The 25,768-nt window shown below is 39.6% G+C and overlaps 1 protein-coding gene across 3 annotated transcripts in view; it reads right to left on the reverse strand.

The window, feature by feature from the left end:
- LOC127417226 (spectrin beta chain, non-erythrocytic 4-like) overlaps nt 1-25,768 on the reverse strand; it is a 140,678-nt gene that overhangs the window by 21,874 nt on the left and 93,036 nt on the right. For all 3 annotated transcript variants that reach the window (XM_051657081.1, XM_051657083.1, XM_051657082.1), the window contains 5 exons: nt 21,043-21,247; nt 19,959-20,204; nt 12,174-12,308; nt 11,395-11,639; nt 6,021-6,207 (listed from right to left, as the gene is read on the reverse strand). In XM_051657081.1, coding sequence (XP_051513041.1) covers nt 6,021-6,207; nt 11,395-11,639; nt 12,174-12,308; nt 19,959-20,204; nt 21,043-21,247 — 1,018 coding nt within the window. The remainder of the gene's footprint in view (nt 1-6,020; nt 6,208-11,394; nt 11,640-12,173; nt 12,309-19,958; nt 20,205-21,042; nt 21,248-25,768) is intronic.

Below are 25,768 nucleotides of genomic sequence, written 5' to 3' on the forward strand. Positions count from 1 at the left end.
ATCTAAAAAATTCTGCAGCAAAACCATCTGGCCCCGGAGCCTTGCCAGTAGGTAGGGACTTAATTACCTCGTCAAGCTCCTCCAAGGTTATCTCAGAATCAAGAGTGTTTTTTTGCTTAGTCTTCAGTTTAGGAAGATTTAATGGTTCCACAAAGTTTCTAATATCTTCATCAGTAGACGAATATGTGGAACTATAAAGATCAAGATAGAATTCTTTAAAGGCATTATTAATATCAATGGCTGAGGTAAATATTTCACCACCAGCAGATTTCACTGAGGGAATGGTAGAAAAAGACTCTCTCTGCTTTATATATCTCACCAAATGCTTCCCTGCTTTGTCCCCCGACTCAAAGTATGAATAACCAAAACTCCACTTTCTGCGACAAAATAGTATTATATCTGTATTTCAATCAGGTCAATTCTCCGAGGCTATCAGATGACATACGGCGCTTCAGCTCTGCCTCTGCACTTTTAATATTTCCTTCTAATTCCACGAGTTCTCGTGCTTTGGATTTTTTGATGAATGAGGCATACTGTATGATCCGACACCTAAGAACCACCTTAAGTGCCTCCCAAGCCATGCCCACAGAGGATACCAAGGACCAGTTGGTCTCCATATAAACACTGATTTCAGTCTTTAACATTTGTTGGAAATCAGGATTTTGCAAAAGGGATACATTAAGGCGCCAACTATATGATTTCTTTTTCTCTGTATGTGGCAACACCTCTAAACTCACCAGGGCGTGATCTGAGACTAAAATGTTTCCAATTGAGCAATCAACAACAGATGAAATGAGGGATTTGGATATCAAAAAAAAAAAAAAAAAAGAAAATCTATTCTAGAATAAATCTTATGGACTGATGAAAAAAATGTATAGTCTCTACCAGATGGGTTCAAAAGTCTCCAAATATCCATAAGACCAAGATTTTTACACATCCTGTGAAGCGTCAATGTTGCTCTAGGGGGTTTACACACTTTTGCTTCACTGTGATCAAGGACTGAGTCAATCAAAAGATTAAAGTCTCCTCCCAATATTCTATCATGAGGGGTGCCAGCGGTTTGCAGCATCCCTTCAAGATCTATAAAAAAAGCCCTGATCATCAGCGTTAGGTGCGTAAATATTAGCCACAATCAATCTTTGCCCTTGAATTTCAGCTAAAACAATAATGACTCTCCCTAATTTATCTTTAGTCTGTTTGAGACATTTGAATTGTAGATGTTTATTAATCAATATAATGACTCCCTTGCTCTTACTTGAGCCAACACTAAAAAAAACATGTCCACCCCATATCTTCCCAAATTTTTCAGTTTCCTGCAGGGAGAGATGTGTTTCTTGAAGAAACACTATATCATATTGCTTACGTTTAAGAAAAGTAATAACCTTCCTTCTTTTTATGGGGTGCCCCAACCCATTTACATTCCATCTGGAGACAGACAGTACACTCATATTAACATCTGACATTTTGATATAGTAGAAAAAATTCATTGTGTGTCAAAAACAAAATTATGAAAACCACATTCCCTATTAATGAAACAATCAAACCCCGAACTTCCCCCGAACAAAACAAACAGAGAAAAGAAAAACATGCGCATTAACCCCACGCATGAAAGCGCCAACCGGCGACAATTCCTCTAAACTCAAAAAGTACATGAATGTCCACAAGCCCCCATGACAACTTTGCCATCAGATTGCTCAATTTTGCCTCACAAATTTGTGAGGCAAAATTACATAACAGAAAATACTTTGTAAAATAAACCCAGTCAATAGGAAGAATGAACACAAAGAATGTGTAGATACATTCACAGAACTGTCTCAAAGGTGTGATCTTCCACAAAACAAATTCCAGCTGATATAAAACCGTTCAGATTCCTCGGAGAGACAGACGAATGTTCAGTGAGCTGGCTGTCATGAGTTCAGCGGATGACGTAATCATTCCAATGTCCCGTAAAAATACTCAACAAAACAAACTCCAGCCAGCAGGAGGAATAAGCACGAAGAACGAACAGATTAATCCACAGCTGTTCCAATATGAACATATGAAATATGAGTGTTATTCAATAGAACAAGCTCCAGCTGCTAGGCGGAACCAATACAAAAAGAAACAAAACCGGCATCCCGGTTCCCTGAATGGTCGAGTCAATTCACTCGGAGGCCGCATAAAAGTATATACCATGACTTACACAACCCGTCAACTTTATAAAAGACATCCTTTGTGTGAGCATGTAGATATTTTGCGGTAATCCGTAGTGTCCACTCTCAAACTGGCTGGGAACTTCAATGCAAAAGTAATCTTTCGTTAATGCAAAAGTTTCTTTAAGGAAAAGTGTTATTCACAAAACAAACTCCAGCTGCACGGCGGAGTCAACGCAAAAAGAAAAAAGAAATCAAAATGATGCCCAGCTACCTCAAAAGCCAGAGTAAGTACAGCGAGTCGACCCGCTCACATGAGAAACACCCAATGGTTTACTCACCCATTGATTCAATAAAAGACATTGTGTGATTGGGACATATAAATATTTTGCGACCGTCCTTCATTTCTATTCTCAGTTTGGCCAGAAACATCAGAGTAAAAGTGATCTTTTGCTGATGTAAGAGTTTCTTACATTCCTTAAACCGATCGCGTTTCTCTCTTGTCGAACTCGCAAAGTCCGGGAACAAGAAAATATTATGGTTCTTCCAAGAAAGCTTCCCTTTGCTCCTCGCCTGGTGCAACACAAGATCTTTATCGGATGATCTCAGAAATCTGGCCAGAATCGATCGGGGCCTTTCTCCCTCAGCAGATCTGTGAGCTGGGACTCTGTGAGCTCGCTCGATTTCCAGCTTGTGGCCTGTTATGTCGAGCAGACTCGGGAAAAACTCGTCTAGGAATTTCACCATATCTCTGCCCTCCTCATGCTCAGGAATTCCAACAATTCAAATGTTACTCCTGCGGCTTCTATTCTCAAGATCTTCATGCTTTTCAAGGAGATGTTCCAAATCAACTTTGGTCACGGGTGGATTAGCGGTTAATTCCCTCTCCGAAGATTCCAGACAATCGATTTGTCTCTCAACATCAGTCACTCTTGTAACTATCTCAGAGAATTTTATTTCCATCGCCATAATCGATCGACATATTACAGCGAGATCCTCCAAGTCAGCAAGAACCTCCGTCAACATCACTGACATGTTGGACAACTGACGCTGGATCTCCTCTCCCGCCGTGCCATCCAAATCGAGTCCTCGGTCTGTAGGCCTGTCGTGGCTTTCATCCTGAATACGTAAGTGTCTTTTAATGTCTCCAGAGCCTGAGGATTTTGACTTCTTTGCCATGTTTTGCCTCAAAGAGCAAATGTGTAACTGGGTGTATAAAATTTCACCAGATTATAACATGAAAATTATAAAAAATTTAGCAAAGTGTGCAGAGCTCGTCGCTCACACATCTGCTTCTTGCATGGCGTCACGTGACCCCACGATTGACAACTTTTAAAATGCATCACTTATCTGTGATACTGTAAACACTACATGAATCTGATTTAAAAATAAATAAATAGAAGGGTGACATGATTACATAAATGACAAGATGAAAAAGTTATTTTCAATATCATAATGTATGAAACATTACATTAAAATCAGTTTATGTGTAGGGTCTAAATTTCCCTTAATGCCGACTGAGAAAGTTATTGTTGCACATAAAACATGTTCAAAAACAATGCAAGGAATGCAAAGCAAAAAAAATAAAAAAAATAAAAAACACTAAAAAAGCAGGGTCACTTTGCCCTTCATGTCCCGAACAATAGAGGCGGTAGAGCAGTTGTTTAGTACAGGGGCCACATCGGGCCTTAAAGGAATAATTCACACAAAAATTAAAATTCTCTCATCATTTAGTCACCTTTATGCCATCCCGGATGTGTATGACTTTCTTCAGCAGAACACAAATTAAGATTTTTAGAAGAATATCTCTTTTGGTCCATACAATGCAAGTGAATGGGTGCCACAATTTTGAAGCTCCAAAAATCACATAAATCAGCATAAAAGTAGCCTAATCCATGTGACTCCAGTGGTTAAATCCATGTCTTCAGAAGAGATATGATAGGTTGGGTGACAAACAGATTCTCAGTCAATCTCCACTTTAACTTTCACTTTCTTCTTCTGTTGTTTTTGGTGATTCACATTCTTCATGCATATCATCACCTACTGGGCAGGGAGAAGAATTTCTAGCAAAAACTGACCTAAATATTGATCTGTTTCTCACCCACACCTATCATATCTCTCCAGAAGATATGGATTTAACCACTGGAGTCATATGGATTACTTTTGTGCTGCCTTTATGTGCTTTTTGGAGTTTCAAAGTTCTGGCCAACATTCACTTGCATTGTATGGACCTACAGAGCTGAAATATTCTTCTGAAAATCTTAATTTGTGTTCTGAAGAAAGAGAGTCATACAAATCTGGGATGACATGAGGGTGAGTAAATGATGAGAGAATTTCCATTTTTGTGTGAATTATTTCTTTAAGTAGCACATCGGGGGCCATATTGTCCTCCTTTTGAGATACAATGTCCCGCATTGATTTAGTTCTTGTATCTTTTAAGCCCAGAAATAGTTGTGTTCTCATTCTAATGCATGATGCACAATTTTCTGAAGTTTGTGACTGGTGTAATGTTCTGCCTGGTTGATACTTTTCTATCAGGCATTAGAAAAAACATGATAATGGCTAAGCATAATTATAAATTATTTTATCATCTCTACTTTCCTGGTAATTTATTATACAAATTAAAACAATCTCTGCATCAGAATACTATTATTAAAATGTCACTGTTTTACTCTATTATATTAATACTTTTAAAGCTACTCAAGTTATTCAGCCAAACATAGTGAGTGGTTTTCTCATTATTGTTGTTTGATTAATAGCCTTTATATGACAGTACATAGCCTACTAGACAGTGCTCTATTCGGTTACATGTACACTTCAAGTCCAACATTTTGATGCAAATACGCCTTTTGTCCCACTGTTTACGTTCACTTTAGACCAAACCGACTGCATTTACATTAATGCATCACTAAGACGGACATTGGCGGAATTATTATAAAGTGTATTTGACCATTTAGGCGTGTGTCTGCATTAGCGCACAAACATTAGCCAACTGTCAAACAGCATGCAGCTACAGACGTCAGGAAATAAAGTCAATCTTTTATATTTTATATAGATCAACCAGCCAGTGGTTGTCTTGCTTTTGCGATCGATGTAATGAACACCCCTGGTCAAGATGTAGAACATAGGCTAAGTGCAGGAAATTACTCAAAATATATCATCTATATCGAGGACATCTCTCTCTCTCTCTCTCTCTCTCTCTCTCTTTTTTTTTTCTCTCAGATAAACTTCAAGATTGTTTTATCGCCCAGCCCTATTGATAACATTGCCTTAATCTCTCACACCGACCCAATAATCTCAGTGATAGCTATCTTAATTTCAGGCTACATTATAGACACAGAATCTAGTAAGCAGAAATATTAAATTTACCTCGATATGTTTCTTCAAATTAGAGGCAGGATTAATGCTGATATCTGGCTTGAGCAAGTTAAACTCACATGACACAGTCAAGCAACTGGCCTTTGTCACTGCGAAAAGCCCTTTTAGGTGCGGCCAAGATGTTCAGGTGTTGAAATGTGTTTGAGGCATCCATAACAGTTGGTGCCAGATCTACAGCTGCCGTTCAAGTTTTTTATGCGTGATTTGATGTGACGGGATTCACGAGACACTCCCTAGCCAAAAACGTTGATGGATAAAAATAAAATCAGGACAGAGAAGTAGCGAACACAGACAGTGGGAAAATAGCACATTAAAAGTACAGTTACAGCACTTAAAATGTACTCAAGTAAAAGTAAAATATACAATTTTAAAACAACTTAAAGAAGTACAATTCCTGGGAAAAACTACTTAATTACAGTAACGTATTTGTAATTTGTTACTTTACACCCCTGCTCATTTCAAATGTGGCAAGAGTTCTAGAACAGGATGTTAGTGGTTTTTGTTGGTCACCTCTTCTGATGCAGGGTTACGGGCAGCCAGTAAGGTCTTGCCCATCTCGATACAATGTACGACGCTCTTGTTGCGGGCCTCCACCTCACTCTTGAGGCTCTGGTGATAGTTCATCAGGACCTCCACAGATGACACATCCCTGCAAGCACCAGAGAGCCCATATTCCATTAAAGCTCTGCGGAAAGAGCTGACATTGAGAGGAGAGAGAGTTACTCGGGGAAGAATACATGGGCCAAGCCTTTCTACAGAAGTAAACCACAACAGAAATCCATTTTGGCATCATGTAGAGTTCTCGTAATGGCTTCTAAGCTCTTGCAATATTACAGGTTCTTAACACAGATTCTTAAGCTTTGTCAATACATAAAACATGTATAATGCTGAATATTTTGAACTGTTGCTACAAACACACTATAGCTCTGTTCCAAAACCTAGTGAGCTGCCTATCTAGACAACATTATAGTGCATCATATATACATAAATATACAGTGCATCCGGAAAGTATTCACAGCGCTTCACTTTTTCTACATTTTGTTATGTTACAGCCTTATTCCAAAATGGATTAAATTCATTATTTTCCTTAAAATTCTACAAACAATACCCCATAATGACAATGTGAAAGAAGTTTGTTTGAAATCTTTGCAAATTTATTAAAAATAAAAAATGAAAAAAATCACATGTACATAAGTATTCACAGCCTTTGCCATGACACTCAAAATTGAGCTCAGGTGCATCCTGTTTCCACTGATCATCCTTGAAATGTTTCTACAACTTGATTGGAGTCCACCTGTGGTAAATTCAGTTGATTGGACATGATTTGGAAAGGCACACACCTGTCTATATAAGTTCCCACAGTTAACAGTGCATGTCAGAGCACAAACCAAGCCATGAAGTCCAAGGTATTGTCTGTAAACCGCCAAGACAGGATTGTATCGAGGCACAGATCTGGGGAAGGGTACAGAAAAATTTCTGCAGCATTGAAGGTCCCAATGAGCACAGTGGCCTCCATCACCCGTAAATGGAAGAAGTTTGGAACCACCCAGGACTCTTCCTAGAGCTGGCCGCCTGCCAAACTGAGCAATCGGGGGAGAAGGGCCTTAGTCAGGGAGGTGACCAAGAACCCGATGGTCACTCTGAAAGAGCTCCAGCATTTCTCTGTGGAGAGAGGAGAACCTTTCAGAAGAACAACCATCTCTGCAGCACTCCACCAATCAGGCCTGTATGGTAGAGTGGCCAGACGGAAGCCACTCCTCAGTAAAAGGCACATGACAGCCCGCCTGGAGTTTGCCAAAAGGCACCTGAAGGACTCTCAGACCATGAGAAACAAAGATTGAACTCTTTGGCCTGAATGGCAAGCGTCATGTCTGGAGGAAACCAGGCACCGCTCATCACCTGGCCAATACCATCCCTACAGTGAAGCATGGGGGTGGCAGCATCATGCTGTGGGGATGTTTTTCAGTGGCAGAAACTGGGAGACTAGTCAGGATCGAGGGAAAGATGAATCCAGCAATGTACAGAGACATCCTTGATGAAAACCTGCTCCAGAGCGCTCATGACCTCAGACTGGGGTGAAGGTTCATCTTCCAACAGGACAACAACCCTAAGCACACAGCCAAGATAACAAAGGAGTGGCTCCGGGACAACTCTGTAAATGTCCTTGAGTTGCCCAGCCAGAGCCCAGACTTGAACCCGATTGAACATCTCTGGAGAGATCTGAAAATGGCTGTGCACCGACGCTCCCCATCCAACCTGATGGAGCTTGAGAGGTCCTGCAAAGAAGAATGGGTATCCAAAAATAGGTGTGCCAAGCTTGTAGCATCATACTCAAAAAGACTTGAGGCTGTAATTGGTGCCAAAGGTGCTTCAGCAAAGTACTGAGCAAAGGCTGTGAATACTTATGCACATGTGATATTTTTCATTTTTTATTTTTAATAAATTTGCAAAGATTTCAAACAAACTTCTTTCATGTTGTCATTATGGGGTATTGTTTGTAGAATTTTGAGGAAAATAATGAATTTAATCCATTTTGGAATAAGGCTGTAACATAACAAAATGTGGAAAAAGTGAAGCGCTGTGAATACTTTCCGGATGCACTGTTTACCAAGTCTACCGTGCACTTTGCGTAAAATCTGCTATTTGTTTTGTGTGCCTATGTGAGTTCAAATCAGTCACTTATTAGGTTTAATTTCAGTTAGAATGATGCCTTGGGGCCCGTTCCAACCGAATGCATTCTTGCGCAAAAAAAAGCTAGATGCAGCGCAACAAATTAAACTCCAGAGGTGTCCCGAAACATACTTTTAAAAGTTCACGTTCTTTTAATTTGAAACTGGCATTTCAATTTGAACTTGAATCATTGCCTTCTAAAAATCTGGCATCCCGTGCACGTCGCTGAAAAAGGCAAGACGCGGCACAACGGTCAAAGATGCAAAAACGTGTTTGGTGTGAACAGCCTCTTACTGAACATTTGCTAGTTTTTGGAACAGATCTACGGTGTTCTTAACAGAATTCATGATAATACACATACAGAGCTTTAAATAGCAGTATGATGTGTAATTCATAATTGTAGTTCATGCACTTACCGAGTTATCACATATTTGCGGTAAGGGAATGATACCTATTGTACACTCCAGTGGCCACAGTGGCTATTGTCCAGCTGATCTGACATTGACCTTCATGTAGAGTTGGGGTACTTGAGTTTGGACTCGGACTCGAGTCCGAATCACAAGTCCAATTTTAATGGATGCATTTTTACTCGGACTTGACTCGGACTCAAGCCTTTGGGACTCAGAATTTTTTTCAGAGTCCAGCCGAGTCCATGACATTTGAGATGCAATGAAAAAAATTACAAATAAATAACAAAACAGAAATTAATGAACACATCTCTGTCTGCATGCAGCTGTATTAGCCCCTGAAGTCATAGACATAGCCAGAGTTGTTTCACTGTGTTTAAGCAAACATACACACATACATATGCACGTGCACAGGCACACTCATCAGTCAACCAATAGGCTTGAATGTTACTACAGAGACTACAGTATACCATCGACTATAGAGGTGGCTGGCACGACGAAAACATAAAGATGGGTATGTATCCAATATAATAGAAACTAAACAAGGCAGTTTCACACGACACGGGACCTGACAACTGGTCAAATTGCATGTGGTGTTTGTACAGCCAAGACGGTGTTCGCATTGTGGTTTCATCGTGATTAAAAACTGAAAATCAAGAACTTCATTGAGTCAAGTCACCCACATCATGTCTCTCACAGTTTACTAAAAACAGCATATCGAAATAAAAATAGTATTAATATTGGATCTGAAGTCTTTTTAGGTGTAATGTATCTACACATGAAGGCTTCTGTAGTCTCTTGTGGTCCACGCAGTGTTGTCAGCTTGAACTGGTCCATAATAGCTTGATGAATTAACTGTGTAACTTTTTAAATAGTTGGGGAAAAAAAGTGTTATTACTAAAGCAGACAGCAACTCTAAACAGATAAACAGCACCTATTTATTATTGATAGACTATTTTCAAAGCATTGATGAGCTGCTTAAAATACATTCTTTTACAGCATTTGTCCAGCATTCACAACATTCAACCATGCTCAAAGTATTAGGATATTTTGGGCAGTGAAATGTTTTGATTATAATTTAATTATAGACTATAAAATAACTGTATTATTCGATGACAGAGTTTGTGTATGAAGCTTCATGTTACGAGATGAAGTTGGTTATGATGTTTTATTTGACATTTTTATTTTATTTGTACTGTAAACCACTGGGTAACTTATGCACGTCTTTTTTTAGCCTACATCTCTGACACTTTTGAAGGACAATTCTGTTAAATGCATGACTCAAAATTATTATGTTTTTGCAGTTAAAGAAGAGCTCAATGAAACTTTCTTTGGTTGGTATTTAAAGATTTCAGACTGATTGCAGACCAACGCGGCTGCCACCACAAGCAAATATCAATTATTATAATTTTTTTAATATTCTGTGGCAGCTGCTGTGAGATGCACACAGAGTTCTGCGTGCACATGCAGATACTGCGATGCATATCAGGGATTTAGGTACACGAGCAGCACGCAGAACTGCCCTGCATTGTGCGGTTTCCCGCAAATTAAACAGAAAATCATGTCTGTGATGACATGGCCCTAATATTATCAATGGGCTTTTCCAGTGTTTTTGGATGTAGCATTTGCAGTCAAATCGTGAGACTAACTTCTCAGTGAGTGCTAATTACTACTGTGTTTACTCATTTGTATGTACTGTATTTTCCCAAATCAGTTGACAGACAGAGAAAAAAAGATTCAGAAAAAAATCTCAGTATAGACTATTATTTCTTTAGATAGGGGTAATTTTATATAAAACTAAATTAAACTGAATTGACAAACTGAAAATGAAGTAGAAATAAAAACTAAATTAAAATTTGAAACATAACCTTGGTTGTAATGACTAACGCAGCTTTCACTTTCTTTAGTCTATGTTTGAGTGGAGGGGAAAAAGCAACAAATAATTGAAATGTCAACAGAACGCAATAAGAATTGTGTTGAAGGACAGTTTTGTCTTCATACACCCAAAGCATATGCTTTCATTCTGAAACCACTTTGAAGTCTGTTCAGCAGGATACTAATCATAAAATGTATATATGAAATGCAACAGAGGTGTTTTTGTTACATTTATACTGACAAACTGTTTTTCTTAGTTGTGCAGTTTAAAATAAGCTTAAAATATTGATGTTGAGTTTACGGTTACAATTTTGTTTTTTTTAACACATTTTTTTTTTCTCCCCAATTTGGAATGTCCAATTCCCAATGCGCTCGAAGTCCTCGTGGTGGTGTAGTGACTCGCCTAAATCCGGGTGGCGGAGTACGAATCTCAGTTGCCTCTGCGTCTGAGACCGTCAATCCGTGCATCTTATCACGTGGCTTGTTGAGCGTGTTACCACGGAGACCTAGCGCGTGTGGAGGCTTCACGCTATTCTCCACAGCATCCACGCACAACTCACCACGTGCCCTACCGAGAGCAAGAACCACACATTATAGCGACCACGAGGAGGTTACCCCATGTGACTCTACCCTCCCTAGCAACCGGGCCACTGAGCTACCCAGGGCCCCTGCGGTTACAATATTAATTCAGATTCATGAACAGATTCATTCGGACTCGACTCGGACTCAGCCTGTTATGGACTCGGTATTGAGTCCAACTCGGCCCATTTTGGACTCAGACTCAACGTGGACTCGATTGTTTAAAGACTCGGACTTGACTCGGACTCGACTAAGGTGGACTCGGACCCAAAACTACCTTCATGCATTATAATGTTAAAGCATCTTAATTATTTCCTATAAGGACAGAACAAGTGTCCCAGAATGTGTCCTACCTTGGTTTCTCCCCAGTTCCTATCTGACAGATGATGCTGTCCATCCACATCAGCTGATCACGCACCATGCCAAAGAAACGCAGCTTGTCAGTTGCTGTGGTGATCTGCATTCGGCAATCCTCACAGGATATAAGTAGCTCCTTCCATGCCTGCATCACTTCCTGTTCCTGCATGGCAATGGCTTCTGCTTTCTCCCCAGCATAAACTGTTCTGAGCTGGGCCGCACTCTCCTCTAACCCTCTTACCTGAGGAAAATACACAAGAGAGGTCCAATATTAACTTTTCACCACAACTGGCACATCATGAAACTAGTTAGCATTTTACAGTATAACACATTACATTTGCATTATAAGACACATGATTTTGTTCCATATACAGTGTTTCACCACACTGAATAGACACCAAGATCATCAGGTGGTAAATTGTGCACTGAGAAAAAGGTTTTGAGAAGACATGCAAGTCGTGACATGTTTTTATTTGGTCTTTGATATGAATTGTGCGCTTCAATAACATCAGTGAGTTTTCAGATTAACATTCTTAAGATTTGATTTAAAACATGCATTATGTTGCAGTTCCTAATAAAGTTATCAGCCAGCTGGTAAGTAACTCCAATTAGCAATTCTGAATCCAATTTCTATTTGCATTTGGTGCTTGGTGAATTTTAATTTTGGACCCTGCATACAATTTTGTGACCTTTTGCATTGCTACACTCAGTTGAGCTAAAGGAAGTATGTATTGACATGTTTCAATCAACACACAGATGTGCTGCATAAATTCACCTGTGCAACAAGTAGCTGAATATCATGTTCAAAAGTCTGCATGAGTCTCTGTAGAGTGCTGGTGTTTGATGTGCCTCCTTGACAGGCTTGAACCTCAGATAACTTCTGCTGCTTAACCTCAATCTGTGCTAGCACCTGAAAAACACACACACACACACACACACACAAACACACACACTAGTGTTATTCTAAACATGCAAAAACTTGGGAGCTTTGTTGTCTTCTCAACCTCTATAAAGCATTAAAAACAAAAGATCTGCATTCACAAATACACACACACACACACACTTGTACACACTACTAAAGGTATGCATTCTTGTCTAACTTGCATCAAAACGATCAACATATTGAGAATACAAAATCTGTTTATTATAGGTGAGGGAAATCGATATTTAAAAGTATTGTAATATTGTACCTCTTAAAGGTGCTGTAAGTGATTTTAGCATTCTGAAGCTTTCACGTGACTGAGCTGTTGAATTAGACACACCCCCTAATTCCAAAACCAAGCCCTCCAAAGATAATTTTAAGACCAAACCCAAGCAAAAGAGCAGCATTATTTTTTCCTGTGGCTGTCAAATTCAACAGTGGCACAATAGGGGCCTGGGTAGCTCAGTGGTAAAAGACCCTGGCTATCACCCCTGGAGTTCACTAGTTCGCTAGTTTGAATCCCAGGGCGTGCTGAATGACTCCAGCCAGGTCTCCTAAGCAACCAAATTGGCCTGGTTGCTAGGGAGGGTAGAGTCACATGGGGTAACCTCCTCGTGGTCGCTATAATGTGGTTCGTTTTCGGTGGGGCGCGTGGTGAGTTGAGCACGGATGCCGTGGTGGATGGCGTGATGTCTCCGTGGCAACACGCTCAACAAGCCACTTGATAAGATGCGTGGGTTGATGGTCTCAGACGCAGAGGCAACTGGGATTCATCCTCCGCCACCCAGATTGAGGTGAATCACTACATGACCACATGGACTTAAAAAGCGCACTGGGAATTGGGCATTTCAAATTGGGTGAAAAAGGGGAAAAATCCCCCCAAAAAACAAAAAAACATTATGATTCATAGCCTCAATGATCTTCTTCAAATACAACACTATGAGAACGGGCAAAATGATTGACAGGTGAAAAGCCTCAATGTCCACAGGCACATTTTTGTTTGCTGTTTACAAAGTCTACAGCTGTCACAGAGACTGGTGAGATATCTCAGGACACTTAAGGACATTAATATCTTTAAGGAAGTATTATAGGTTGACCATACGGCCTCTTTTTCCCGGACATGTCCTCTTTTTTGGACCTGAAAAAAGTGTCTGGCCGGGTTTTCAGAACTGGCTATAAATGTCCGGGATTTGGCTTTCTTCATATTGACATGTAGGGACTCTCATACATTCTGCGTATTCGATACTCCGCACCAGGTTTCGTGTTCATGTGCCCTTATGTGATTATTTTGATAGAGAGCGGCAGACTAAGGGTGCTTGGCTGCAGCCTCATTAGGCTGGATATCTCGGCTGCCACGTCATCAAGCACCGTCGAAGGCCATCTCAATTGTGAGGACACTTGGAAGGCAGCCTCGTTTCACAGCCTTCTTTGCCATATTTTGGATGATGCATCAGGTGTATCCTTTGTGGCCTTCAATCACCCACAATCCTTTGCACATGTCCCAAATTATTTAAAAAAATGGTGGAAAACGAGTTGCGTGACCGTGGAGGCGGAAACCTTTATGACGCTGCTTAATTTATTTTTCTTTCTCTCCATGTTTTTATTCACATTTGCACCAAGACAATATGTAGAAAACTAAAAAATCCAAGTAGTTTAGACAATACAACAAATTAGAAGATACAAAGCATAAAATAAATAAATAAATAAAAGGGCAATTACATGAATTTGAAAAGCTTTAAAAGTTTTATAGTTTTTACAAGTCTAGGGTTCTGTTTTTTTTTTTTTTCCTTCATATTTGAAAGGGTTTAAATATAAATTCTAAGATCTGTGTTGGAAAATGAATTATATAAAGGTTTTTTGAGTGCCTCTAACTTTGTGAATATAACATTTTGCTAAAATAATTAAAGGATTAAGGATATATTTCTCGATTTCTGAAGTATATGGCTTTTCTAAACAAAGTAAAATATCACATGGTTCTGAGCTTGTGGTTCGCCATGCACACTTACTAGACTGTCTCATTCTAGCATTGAGTGCTGAGGAGGTGTCTAGCCTACATCCTCAGAAGGACTGGTCTAGGAGGGACATAGCCTTACTAGGCTGCAGCCTTCTGTTTGAGAAGCACCCTGTGTGCAGTCTTTAAAAAAAAAAAAAAAAAAACTCTCTCTCTCTCTCTTGCTCGCCCGCTTGTTTTCTGTGCGCGCAGCACGCACTGTATGTGTGTAGGCAAAATGTTACCAGACGTGCTCTGCGCTCTCAACCAGAATCATAAATAAAATAAGTTGCAAAAAAAATGTTGAATTTGAAATATACTATTTATCAGGGAAACGTAAACTAATAGGATGGATAAAACAGACCATGATTAAAATTTTACAGCCCCTTCCTCTGATATTTGTAGTGCAACCTCTGTACTTGACCTGTAAAGCTGGTACTTCAATGCTCAAAAATTCAGAAAATACAAAAACACAACACAGATCAGGCCATGTAAGGGGTGAAACAAGCGTCTACATTCTTTTTTTCTTTTTTAAGATTTACACATTTCAAATGTAAATTTTTTTAAAAAAATTTTCTAATATATACATGTTACAATAAATGTAATTTGTTAAATATATTAAATACAATGCATTAAATTCCCACTCCCCTCCACAGTGTCCTCTTTTTGGACAACCACAATTGGTCACCCTAGAGTAGGAATTTTTTTTGCATACTTTTCCATTAAAAAATCACTTACGGCACCTTTAATAATATACATCAATATTCTAATGGCAAAAATTAACATTTTTAGTTCTGTTTTTCACATTCATAATTTTCGGGAAAAAGAGATCATATCCAAGATCCATTCTGATTCCCACCCTTATTGTTTAGCATGAAAAATACAAGCAATCACACACGTGTGCACACATACAATGCATCATATTCTGAATCTATGCCAAAAAACGGCACCATCTGCGCACAACTGTTATCTATCCTGTACAGATGCAAACATACAAACACACAGCGCTTTTTTAAAAAATTTTTTTTATTATTATTATTTTAAAAGGAACAATGTACATTAATCAACATTCAAAAATATTTAAATGTACTGAGTTAGCCAAAAGGCTAATTTTCATCGTCAGTCCTTTTGCCTGATGTTATTAGGCCTCCAAACGAAAAAAGCATATACAAAACAGATAAAAAGCATATACAGTTAAATACCACATATATAATATACTTAAATTATAAAAATATAGTATGAATATAGTCTCGTTATAGATGAAAGGAGACTACATCACTGTCGACATTGTTGATTATCAAGGACCCATTTCTTGAAATTGTACTTGAATGAATAATAAGATGGGGATTCTCTAATTAATTGTGGTATTGAATTCTACTGATGTGATGCTCTGAAGGAAAAAACAGCCTGACTAAATGAAGTTTTCCTATGTGGGATTGTGCAGTCCCCCCTAACTGCACCTCTAGTTGCTCTGTTTACTGTAGATTTAAACTTGATAAAGCCAGCCAGAGGAGGAGGAGCTACACCATGCATAATCTTATAAACTAAACAAACATTTTTGTACTTGATGTGATTTTCCCAGCTAAGCAGATTATACTTATTTAAAATGTGACAGTGATGAAAATGAATAGGTTTCTTATCTAGAATTTTAAGTGCTTGTTTGTACAATGATTCTAGTGGTTTTAAGACTATAGCATGTGCATTAGACCAGCTTATTGGACAATAGGTGTTGTGGGAAAGAATCAGAGTGAAAGTATATCTTTGCTGCCTCACTTGATAAAGAGTTTCTAATATACCTGAAATTTGCCAAACTAAGTTTTACATGATTACTGATCATTTTTATGTGGGTTTTGGAATCTAAATGTACTCATAGATATTTGTATTCTGAAACAACTTGTAGTCTCTCTCCTGAAATGAGAATATCTTGCTCTACATCAGTGCTGTATCCTTAGGAGAAGAACATACAAACTGTTTTGACACATTCAATTGGAGACAACATTGGTTAAGCCAGGATGTAACCTTTACCATAACAGCTGTTAACTTGTTTGCAACCTTTTCTGCAGTTTTACCAAAATAACTGTATCATCAGCATACATTAAGATGTTACATTGTTCGTACACAGAAGGCAAGTCATTAATGTACACGCTGAACAGGACTGGGTCCAGTATAGAACCCTGTGGGACACCAGTTGACAAACATAGTGGGTTAGATCTATAATTATCAATTCTGACAAATTAGGAGTGGGAGGAGAGATATGATATGATAAGGTTTAAAAACTCTGTAGATAAATTAAAATTGAGTAGTTTATACAAAAGAATGTTATGATTAAGTGTCAAATGCTTTCTTTAAATCAAGGAATACAGCCCCCACTACCCCGCCGTTGTCCATTCATGCCCTAACCTTTTCTATAAAGTTGCATATAGCAGTTTCTGTTGAGTGATTTGCCCTAAATCCAAATTGCATTGGATGTAATGGAAAGGAGCTATTGTTAAGATGATCAGCGATTTGTTTGACAATCAGTTTTTCAAATGCCTTTGATACAATGGGGCCTGTAATTGGAGGTCAGAAGAGGGTCACCGCCTTTAAATATAGGAACCACAACTGCAGGCTTCCATGAATTAGGGAATCTCCCTTGACCCAATGAGATATTAATAATGTGCAGTAATGAATTAAATATTGAGGAGTTGATCTCTTTCAGCATGAATGTGTCCATGCCATAGACATCCTTGGCCCTTGAAGACTTGAGAGATACAACTACTTTTGCAACCTCTGTCTCAGTTACTGGTCTTAGTACTTGCGCTGTCTCACTAGTATTGACAATACAAGCATTACTTTGTTATACAGTGAAATTTTGGGCTATAGTAGCCACTGACTCAACAAAATAATGATTGAGGGACTCAAGTCGGACAGTCGGACTTTGTAAGATTGTGTTACTAATCTTTAATTCAACTGGCTTTGTTATAATATTGTTTTGACCAGTCAGTTTTTTAAACTGACTCTATATATATTTTTTGAATTACCATGAGATTTTTCAATGATTGTGATGAAGAAGTCCGCCTTTGCTTTTCTTAGTACTCTTATTACCTTGTTTCTTAACATTACAAATGTATTCCTATCATGGGACTTCTTTGATATTTTTTGCTATTTTTAAAACGTTGTCCTGATCCTTCATTAATTTTTTTGATATTATCGTTCACCCAGGGGAGGGACTGTTTCTTGTTCTTCCATTTCATTGTTCTTCCATCTTGTTTGAAAATTCACTGATTGTAAGTTGTCATTTCTCTGTAAAGGTTTGACTTACTATTTCTAAATCATTTTTGGATAGTAAATCTTCCCAGTTTATGTTTTTATGGCTACTTTAAAGTCCTCTAGCTTATTTTTCTGGATGCCAAAGAATTCTTTATTATCAGCATGTGTAGTAAATCGCTTGCGAGTTAATTTTCTTGATATGAGCACAATATTATGATCTGACAGCCCAGTTATCATATTATGTGACTTTGTAATTCTTTCAGGTCTATTACTAAATATTAGGTCAATCTGGGTTCTGGTGCTGTTTGTTATTCATGTTGGGCCTTTAACCATTTGAGCCAGAGTAAAACCATCAGTAATTTGCTTAAGCTTTTTCCTTGAAGACTTGTCTTCTCAGTTTAAGTTAAAGTCACCCATAACAATGAATTCTTTCTTAAAATCACATTGACATAATATATTCTTGAGTTCATCATAGAAGCTAATGTTTGAAGAAGGTGGTCGATAAATGACTATAAGTGTGAACGACATCTGAGGCAATAAAATCATGTTTAAGCCTATACATTCTAGATCATTAGGATTTTGCCATTGAATCTCATTACAACAGTTAGTGTCTCTCACATAAATCTTAACTCCACCTCCTTTCGTTTCAGTTCGACCCCTCCTGTAAATATCATAACCCGGAACTTTTAAAGCAGCGGATGGAGAGTTATCATGAAGACAAGTTTCTGATAAACAGAGGAAATCTAAATTAGACTCTAATAGTATATGATTTATCTTTATATATATATATATGATTAGTATATGATTTATCTGATCACTTTTTGATTTTAAACTTTGTATAGTTAGGTGTCCACATAATATACCATTTGGTTTTGCTTTCGGATCCCAAATAATTCTATAATTTTTACTGTTTGAAAGACTTTACACCTCCAGTTCTTTTGGATTGCTCTGTTTACTACCCCACGCTTGTTTTTATTATACATATGTTTGTACAATGTATTCTTACAGTCTTTGTCACTTGGTTGAATATTGTATGGACTCATTGGAACAGTTGAAAATATTGTCGTTGTCGCAGCAGGACTCCCTGTTAATGATAGTTCTGCCGTCTGCAAGTCCATCGGTGGATGACCGCCAGTCTGAATCACCAGGTTAGTTGATCGACATTCCTGGTCGGCTGTCAGATCCTCCAGTGTGCTCAGAGGCGGGGACTCTAGCAGTGAGGATGGCTCTCCCCTCGGCAAGCTCTGCTGTAGATGCCTGCCTGGAATGATACCCGCGAACTGCATCAGGCCGGCAACAAAACGCCGCTGAGCAGCCTCCAGATCCCCCATGGAGCTCGGGGAGAGCTCACAAGGTGAGTTTGCTACCTAGTTTTGATATCCCCCGACAGAAGCAAACAGATTTATTATCACAGCATCACCATTTTGTCATTTACACGTTGTTTTTGCCATTTTTCTTCTTCGGTCATTCTGGTGTAATAACAAGGTGACGGCCAGAGCGTGCTCTCCGTACCGAGAGAAGCTATGAATCTTGTTTGTTTGTTTATGCCAATGAATCCTGTGAACGACTTGTTCATCATTGTTGTAAATCGTACTCAGATATCTGTTATTGTGAGACTGTTGGAGTAAATTGATATTTACTGGTTGTACAAACTTCAAAATTAGTGTATAAATTAAAAGAGCAGCTACCGTGCCTGACCGACCTACTGCCATGTTCTAGATTTTCTTCTGCTGTTAATCTGCTCCCTTTACTTCAACTTCAGCTCTTTTTGAGCTTTGCTCAAGGGTATCTCAATAGCTAGGCTTATGCACGTGCCCAAAACACCTGCAGTGTAAGGACAAGCAGAACTCATCAAATATCACAATACAATACTTAAATGTACTGTCCTGGAATATCTTAGTAAAACTCTTAAAACTAGGACTGCTAAGGTCTTCTAACTGGTTGTTAACATGATGTTATGCGATTGCTAAGGTGTTCTGGGTGGCTGCATGCAAGGTGGTTACAGGCCCAAGTCCAAAGAGCCCAACGACAAGTCTCTATGATGTTCTTGTTCCTTGAAATGGCTCGGGTCACTGCTTTAATGCAAGTCTTTGGGAATTTTTCCATCTGTTTTATTGTCCACCGAAAATTGTAAGCCTGATTACTTAGAAAAAAACAAGCATACCACACCTCAACAAGCCTCGTGATTTGAGGTGTCGTTTGTACCTGTAGCACAAATGGTGCTGGAGTAGTTAAGTGCCTAAGTTTAATTCTAAGTATAAGCAATAGTAATAGTGATGCTTATCTTAGCAAGCACCACTTATTAAACACCCAAGAACATTTTTAGACAGTTTAATTGAGCAGATGTTCTGAATTGCTTCACCTGTGAGTTACATGTCACATTTAGGCCTTCTTCATACCTCTCGGCAGTCTGAGAAGAACTTGTGTAGCTGGTGTGAGGCAGCGAGCATTTGTCCCCGTGTCTCCATCAGCTCCAGCAGATCAGCCCAGGCATCATTCACTCCATCCTTCCACTCAGCGATGGTGGCAGCATCCGCGTGGCCATAATCTATGAGCTCATCAACCATCTGGTTGACAGCTGTGACCCTCTCTTGCCCCAGGCTGCCCGTCTCTGTCGCAAACTCAGTAAATTTCTCCTGCAGAATCTGATGAGCATATAATGTTTTGGCATGATAGGAGATAGTTACGAAACATTAGAATTCAGAACTCAAGGATATGTTGTTTACTTGCGACTAAGTGCCTCAAACAAAACTCTGGCACTCTGTTGTCAAATTCAGCAACTAGATCTTCCTCTGAAGCGCTATTCTAACTGTAGCAGCTCAGTACCAGAGACGGACCACTTCTATTTAAATGAATGGGAGAAAGTGGAATGACCAACGGCCAATGGATGAAGAAAAGGAAGTCCTATCAAGTAAAAGAGCCAATCACCTTTTAGATACAGTACAGAAATCACCTTTAGGTCAGCTCGAATAACCACATGCATGTTAGCTGAACCAGCCTAAAACAAATAGCATTTTTTCTGAGCTGTGATCTGACCTGAAGAAGCACAATTTATGATACCATTGTTGTCAGATTTTACTGCTGATTTGAAATATGTTTTTTTTGTCATAATCTTGACCAACTGTTTTTGGTTGAGATTTCAGTCTTTCCCCATTCAAGTTCATAGGAGCCGTACTTTTATGCCACTTACATTTAAATAGCTGCTTAGCCTGTTCGGGAGCATTAAAAAGATGGCTGCTGAGTGAACTGACTTGCCTTGAAAGGGACTTTGTCTGTACCCAGCCAATCAGATTGGAACTTGCCATTTTCAGAAGGCTCATGGCATTTTTGTGTGCAAACTGCTTTGGGCAGTAAGTGAATGGAATGGGTGTGGCCAGGACTAATTGCAGAGTTGCTCATAAATAGCTTTCTCTTTTGTTATTAGGAGCTCTTTGTACATTTGTGGTTAGCATGTGTGTTTATGAAGTCTAATGGAACACTGACCGTAACATGCTCAAAGTCCTGTCCGAGTTCAGTGGAGCTGGCGATGACCTCTTTCTCTGCTATCCACTGCTCCAGTTCATCCACCTCCCTGTTGAGCTGATAAAGCCAGTACTGCTGCTCCAGTCGAGACTTCCTCTCCTCCACCAGATCCTTCAGAGACACGTACAGCCTGTCGATCTGAGACTGACGCTTACTGATCTGCTCGCTGAGAAACACACACACACACGCAGATCACATAAGAATAAAAAACATTGCTTGAGGACGCCAAGCGAGGAGCAGATGTGTAAACAGCGAGCTCTGTGCACTTTGCTAGTTTTTAATTATTTTTATGTCATAAACCGGTGAGATTCGACACATCCTGCTACATATCTGTTCTTTGAAGTCAACATGGCAAAGAAGTCAAAATCCTCGGGCTCTGGAGATATTAAAAGACACTTACGTGCTCAAGCTGATACCCCAGACAGGCCTGCAGACCAGGGACTCAGTTTGGATGGTGCGGTGGGAGAAATCCAGTGGCAACCGTCCAACATGTCTGTAATGCTGACGAAAGTTGTTGCTGACTTAGAGTGTCTTGCTGTAATATGTCGATCGATTACTGTGATGGAAACGAAAATCTCTGAATTGGTTACAAGATTGTCGGATGTCGAGAGATGGATCGATTATCTGGAGTCATCAGAGAAGGAATTAGCTACTAATCCGCTAGCGACCAAGATAGACTTGGAACGAGTTTTGGAAAAACTGGAGGATTTGGAGAACCGTAGTAGACGAAATAATGTCTGAATTGTTGGAATTCCTGAGCATGAGGAAGGCAGAGACATGGAAAGGTTCCTCGACAAGCTCTTCCAGAGTCTGCTCGACATAACAGGCCACATGCTGGAAATCGAGTGAGCTCACAGGGTCCTGGCTCGGAGATCCGCTGAGGGAGACATGCCCCGAACAATTCTGGGCAAATTTCTGAGATCATCCGATAAAGATCTTGTGTTACGCGAGGCGAGGGGCAAAGGAAAGCTTTCTTGGAAGAATCACAGCATTTTCTTGTTCCCAGACTTTGCAAACTCAACAAGAGAGAAACGTGATCGATTCAAGGAATGCAAGAAACTCTTACATCAATGGAAGATCGCTTTTGCTCTGATGTTCCTGGCCAAACTGAGAATAGATACTAAGGATGGCCGCAAAGTATTTACATGCCCACAGCAAGCACTGTCTTTCATAAAAACATTGGAGTGAGTAAGCCTTTTGGTGATTTTCATGTTGCTGTCTAGTGGACCTGTCTCGTTAAACATACACTCGACTGTCCGAGGAAGTTGGGCGCCTTTTTCATTTCTTTGTGCTGGTTCTGCCTAGCAGCTGGAGTTGGTTTTGTGAAATATTTCTTGCAGGGCACTGAGTGAGTTTGACTGCCTGAAGAACTGAACGGCCCGTTTTTTTATTTTTTTTGTGCTGGTTCCGCTACAGGCTGGAGCTTGTTTTCTGGAGGAACACACCTTCGAGACAGTTAAGTGGATGAATCTACATGTTTTTTTTTTGTGTGTGTGTTTATTCCGCTTATGGGCTGGAGTTTGTTTTATAGATTATTTCTGTTGTGTAATTCTGTCTCACAAAATTTGTACAGAAGCATCGGACTTGAGCAATCCGACAGCAAAGTTGTCACGGGGACTCTCGTAGTGGTGCATGGACTGTTTGAGTTTAGAGGGAATGACGCCGGTTGGCACTGTCATGTGTGGGGTTAATGTGCACGTTTTTCTGTTTGTTTGGTTCGGGGGGAAGTTCGGGGTTTGATTGTTGCACTAATGGGGAATGTGGTCATTATAATTTTTATATTTAACACACAATCAATTTTTTCTCATAAGTCAAAATGTCAAATGTTAATAGGAATGGATTGTCTCTCTCCATTGGAATATGAATGGGTTGGGGCACCCCATAAAAAGAAGGAAAGTTATTTCTTTTCTTAAACGTAAGAAATATGATATAGTGTTTCTTCAAGAAACGCATATTTCCCCGCAGGAAGCTGAAATTTTGGGAAGATATGGGGTGGAAATGTTTTCTTTAGTGCTGGCTCAATTAAGAGCAGGGGGGTCAAAAAATCATCAAAAAATCCAAAGCACGAGAACTCGTGGAGTTGGAAGGGAATATTAAAAGTGCCGAGGCAGAGCTGAAGTGCTGAATGTCGTCTGATGGCCTCAGAGAATTGACCTGATTGAAATACAGATATAATACTATTTTGTCGCAGAAGGTGGAGTTTTGGCTATTCAGGGCAAGACAGTCATACTTTGAGTCGGGGTACAAAGCAAGGAAGCTTTTGGCTAGATATATAAAGCAGAGAAAATCTTTTTCTACCATTCCCTCAGTGAAATCTGCTGGTGGTGAAATATTTACCTCAGCCATTGATATTAATAATGCTTTTAAATAATTCTATCTTGATCTTTATAGTTCCACATTCCACCGATGAAGATGTTAGAAACTTTGTGGAACCATTAGAACTCCCTTAACTGACGACTGAGCAAAACAAATTCTCTTGATTCTGAGAAAACCTTGGAGGAGCTTGGCGAGGTAATTAAGGCCTTGCCTACAGGCAAGTCTCCAGGGCCGGACAGCTTTGCTGCTGAATTTTTTAGATCCTATGCTACAGAACTGGCTCCACTTTTGTTAGAAGTTTATATGGAATCATTAAAGAATGCAAAGCTTCCGCCAACCATGACACAAGCCCAGATCAGTCTGATTGTTGAAAAGGACAAAGATCCAAGCGAGTGTAAGAGTTACCATCCAATTTCCCTGATCCAGCTAGATGTAAAAATACTGTCAAAAATTTTGTCTAATCTATTGAATAAAGTTATGACCTCTCTTATACATATAGATTAGGTGGGGTTTATTCGGGGCCATATCTCTTCTGATAACATTAGGCGTTTCATCAATATCATGTGGTCAGTGGCGAATGATCAGACTCCGGTCGCTGCCATCTCACTTGACACCAAAAAGGCATTTGGTATGGTAGAATGAGATTATCTTTTTAAGATTTTGGAAATATACAGTTTTGGGAATACTTTTATTGGATGGATTAAGTTACTTTATAGACACCCGGTAGCGGCGGTACAAACAAATGGATTAATTTCAGATTATTTTACTCTGGGTAGGGGCACCCGGCAGGGTTGCCCTCTTTCCCCATTATTGTTCTGTCTTGCCCTGGAACAATTAGCACCTGGAACCAAGACAGGAGGACAATTTTCCAGGGGTGGTGGTGGGAGGTATGGCGCATAAGCTTTTGCTTTACGCAGATTATATTTTATTATTCGTCTCCAACCCTACTAGATCTATGCCTTGCCTCCACAGAATTATTAATTCCTTTTCTAAGTTCTAAGGATACAGAGTCAATTGGTCTAAATCCAAAGCTTTTTCTCTGACAGCGTACTGCCTAGTAACGGCTTTCCAGCCGGGTGCCTTCCAGTGGCCCAAACAGGGCATTAAGTATTTGGGCATTTTATTCCCAGCAGATTTGTGTGATTTAGTTAGAGTTAATTTTGACCCCTTAATAAAAAATGTTTTCGAGGGATGTGAGAAGGTGGGCTTCATTACGTTTATCTATGATTGAGAAGGTTAATGTTATTACAATGAATTGTATTCCAAAATTCAACTACCTACTACAGTCTCTCCTCATTGAAGTTCCCCTCTTTTATTTTAAACAATTTGATAGTATAGTTAAATCCTTTAACTCGGATGCATTTTAACAAGTTACACAGGCCAAATGACAAAGGTGGGTTGGTCTCCCCAAGACGTTGTTTTACTATTATGCTTTTGGTCTCAGACATTTGGCGCATTGGTCGCTTCCACCTGAGAGATCTCCTCCCTGGCTCTTTATTGAACAGGAGGTCCTTGCCCCTATCTTGCCATTGCAAAGTCTTTCTACCAAGTTTCCCAGAGAAGTAAAGACACATCCCGTTATCTCGCACATGCGTTTAGTGTGGACAAAAGTTTCTCGTGTGTTCAGTTCAGACATTTATCTGAACGTTGCCGCAAGTATTTGGTTAAACCCAAATTGTGCATTAACAAGTCCCCTTTCTGCTGGACAGAATGGATTGGGAAGGGTGTTACTACGCTGGGTGACCTGTATGAAAATGGAGCATCGGGATCCTTTGAAAATATTATACAGTGGTTTGGGATTCCCAGATCTCAATTCTTCAGGTACTTACAGCTGCGCCATCTACTCTGTACCACCTTTGGGTGTAGTACGCAGCCCCCTAAAGTGGCAGACACTCTTGAGATGGTGTTTGCTGCTTTTAGAAAAGGTCATGAAGCTTCAGCATACTATTCCTGGCTAATTCAGAGACTAGGGGACAGGGTTTTAACATCTTTGGCGACATATCCCATGTTTTTTGGTCCTGTGTTGTGATTCAGCAGTTTTGGTCGGGGGTTCAGAGTTTTGTCTGTGAGGTCTTGGGCACTCAGATTTTATTCTGCCCCAGACTTTGTATTTTGGGTGATGGGGTGGGTATTAATATAATAAATAAACATATAAAAAGCATTCTGGTTACTTTTGTAACCTCCGTTCCCTGATGGAGGGAACGAGACGTTGTGTCGATGTAGTGACACTAGGGGTCACCCTTGGGAGCCCCAAACAACTCTGATCTTTGAGAAAAGGCCAATGGGAATTGGCGAGTGGAATTTGCATGCCACTCCCCTGGTCATACTCATACTCACTCATTCAGGTTTTGTGCTGAGGAGCCGAGACAAG

The sequence above is a fragment of the Myxocyprinus asiaticus genome, chromosome 26, assembly GCF_019703515.2.
Source record: "Myxocyprinus asiaticus isolate MX2 ecotype Aquarium Trade chromosome 26, UBuf_Myxa_2, whole genome shotgun sequence".
NCBI classification, from domain to species: Eukaryota; Metazoa; Chordata; class Actinopteri; order Cypriniformes; family Catostomidae; genus Myxocyprinus; species Myxocyprinus asiaticus.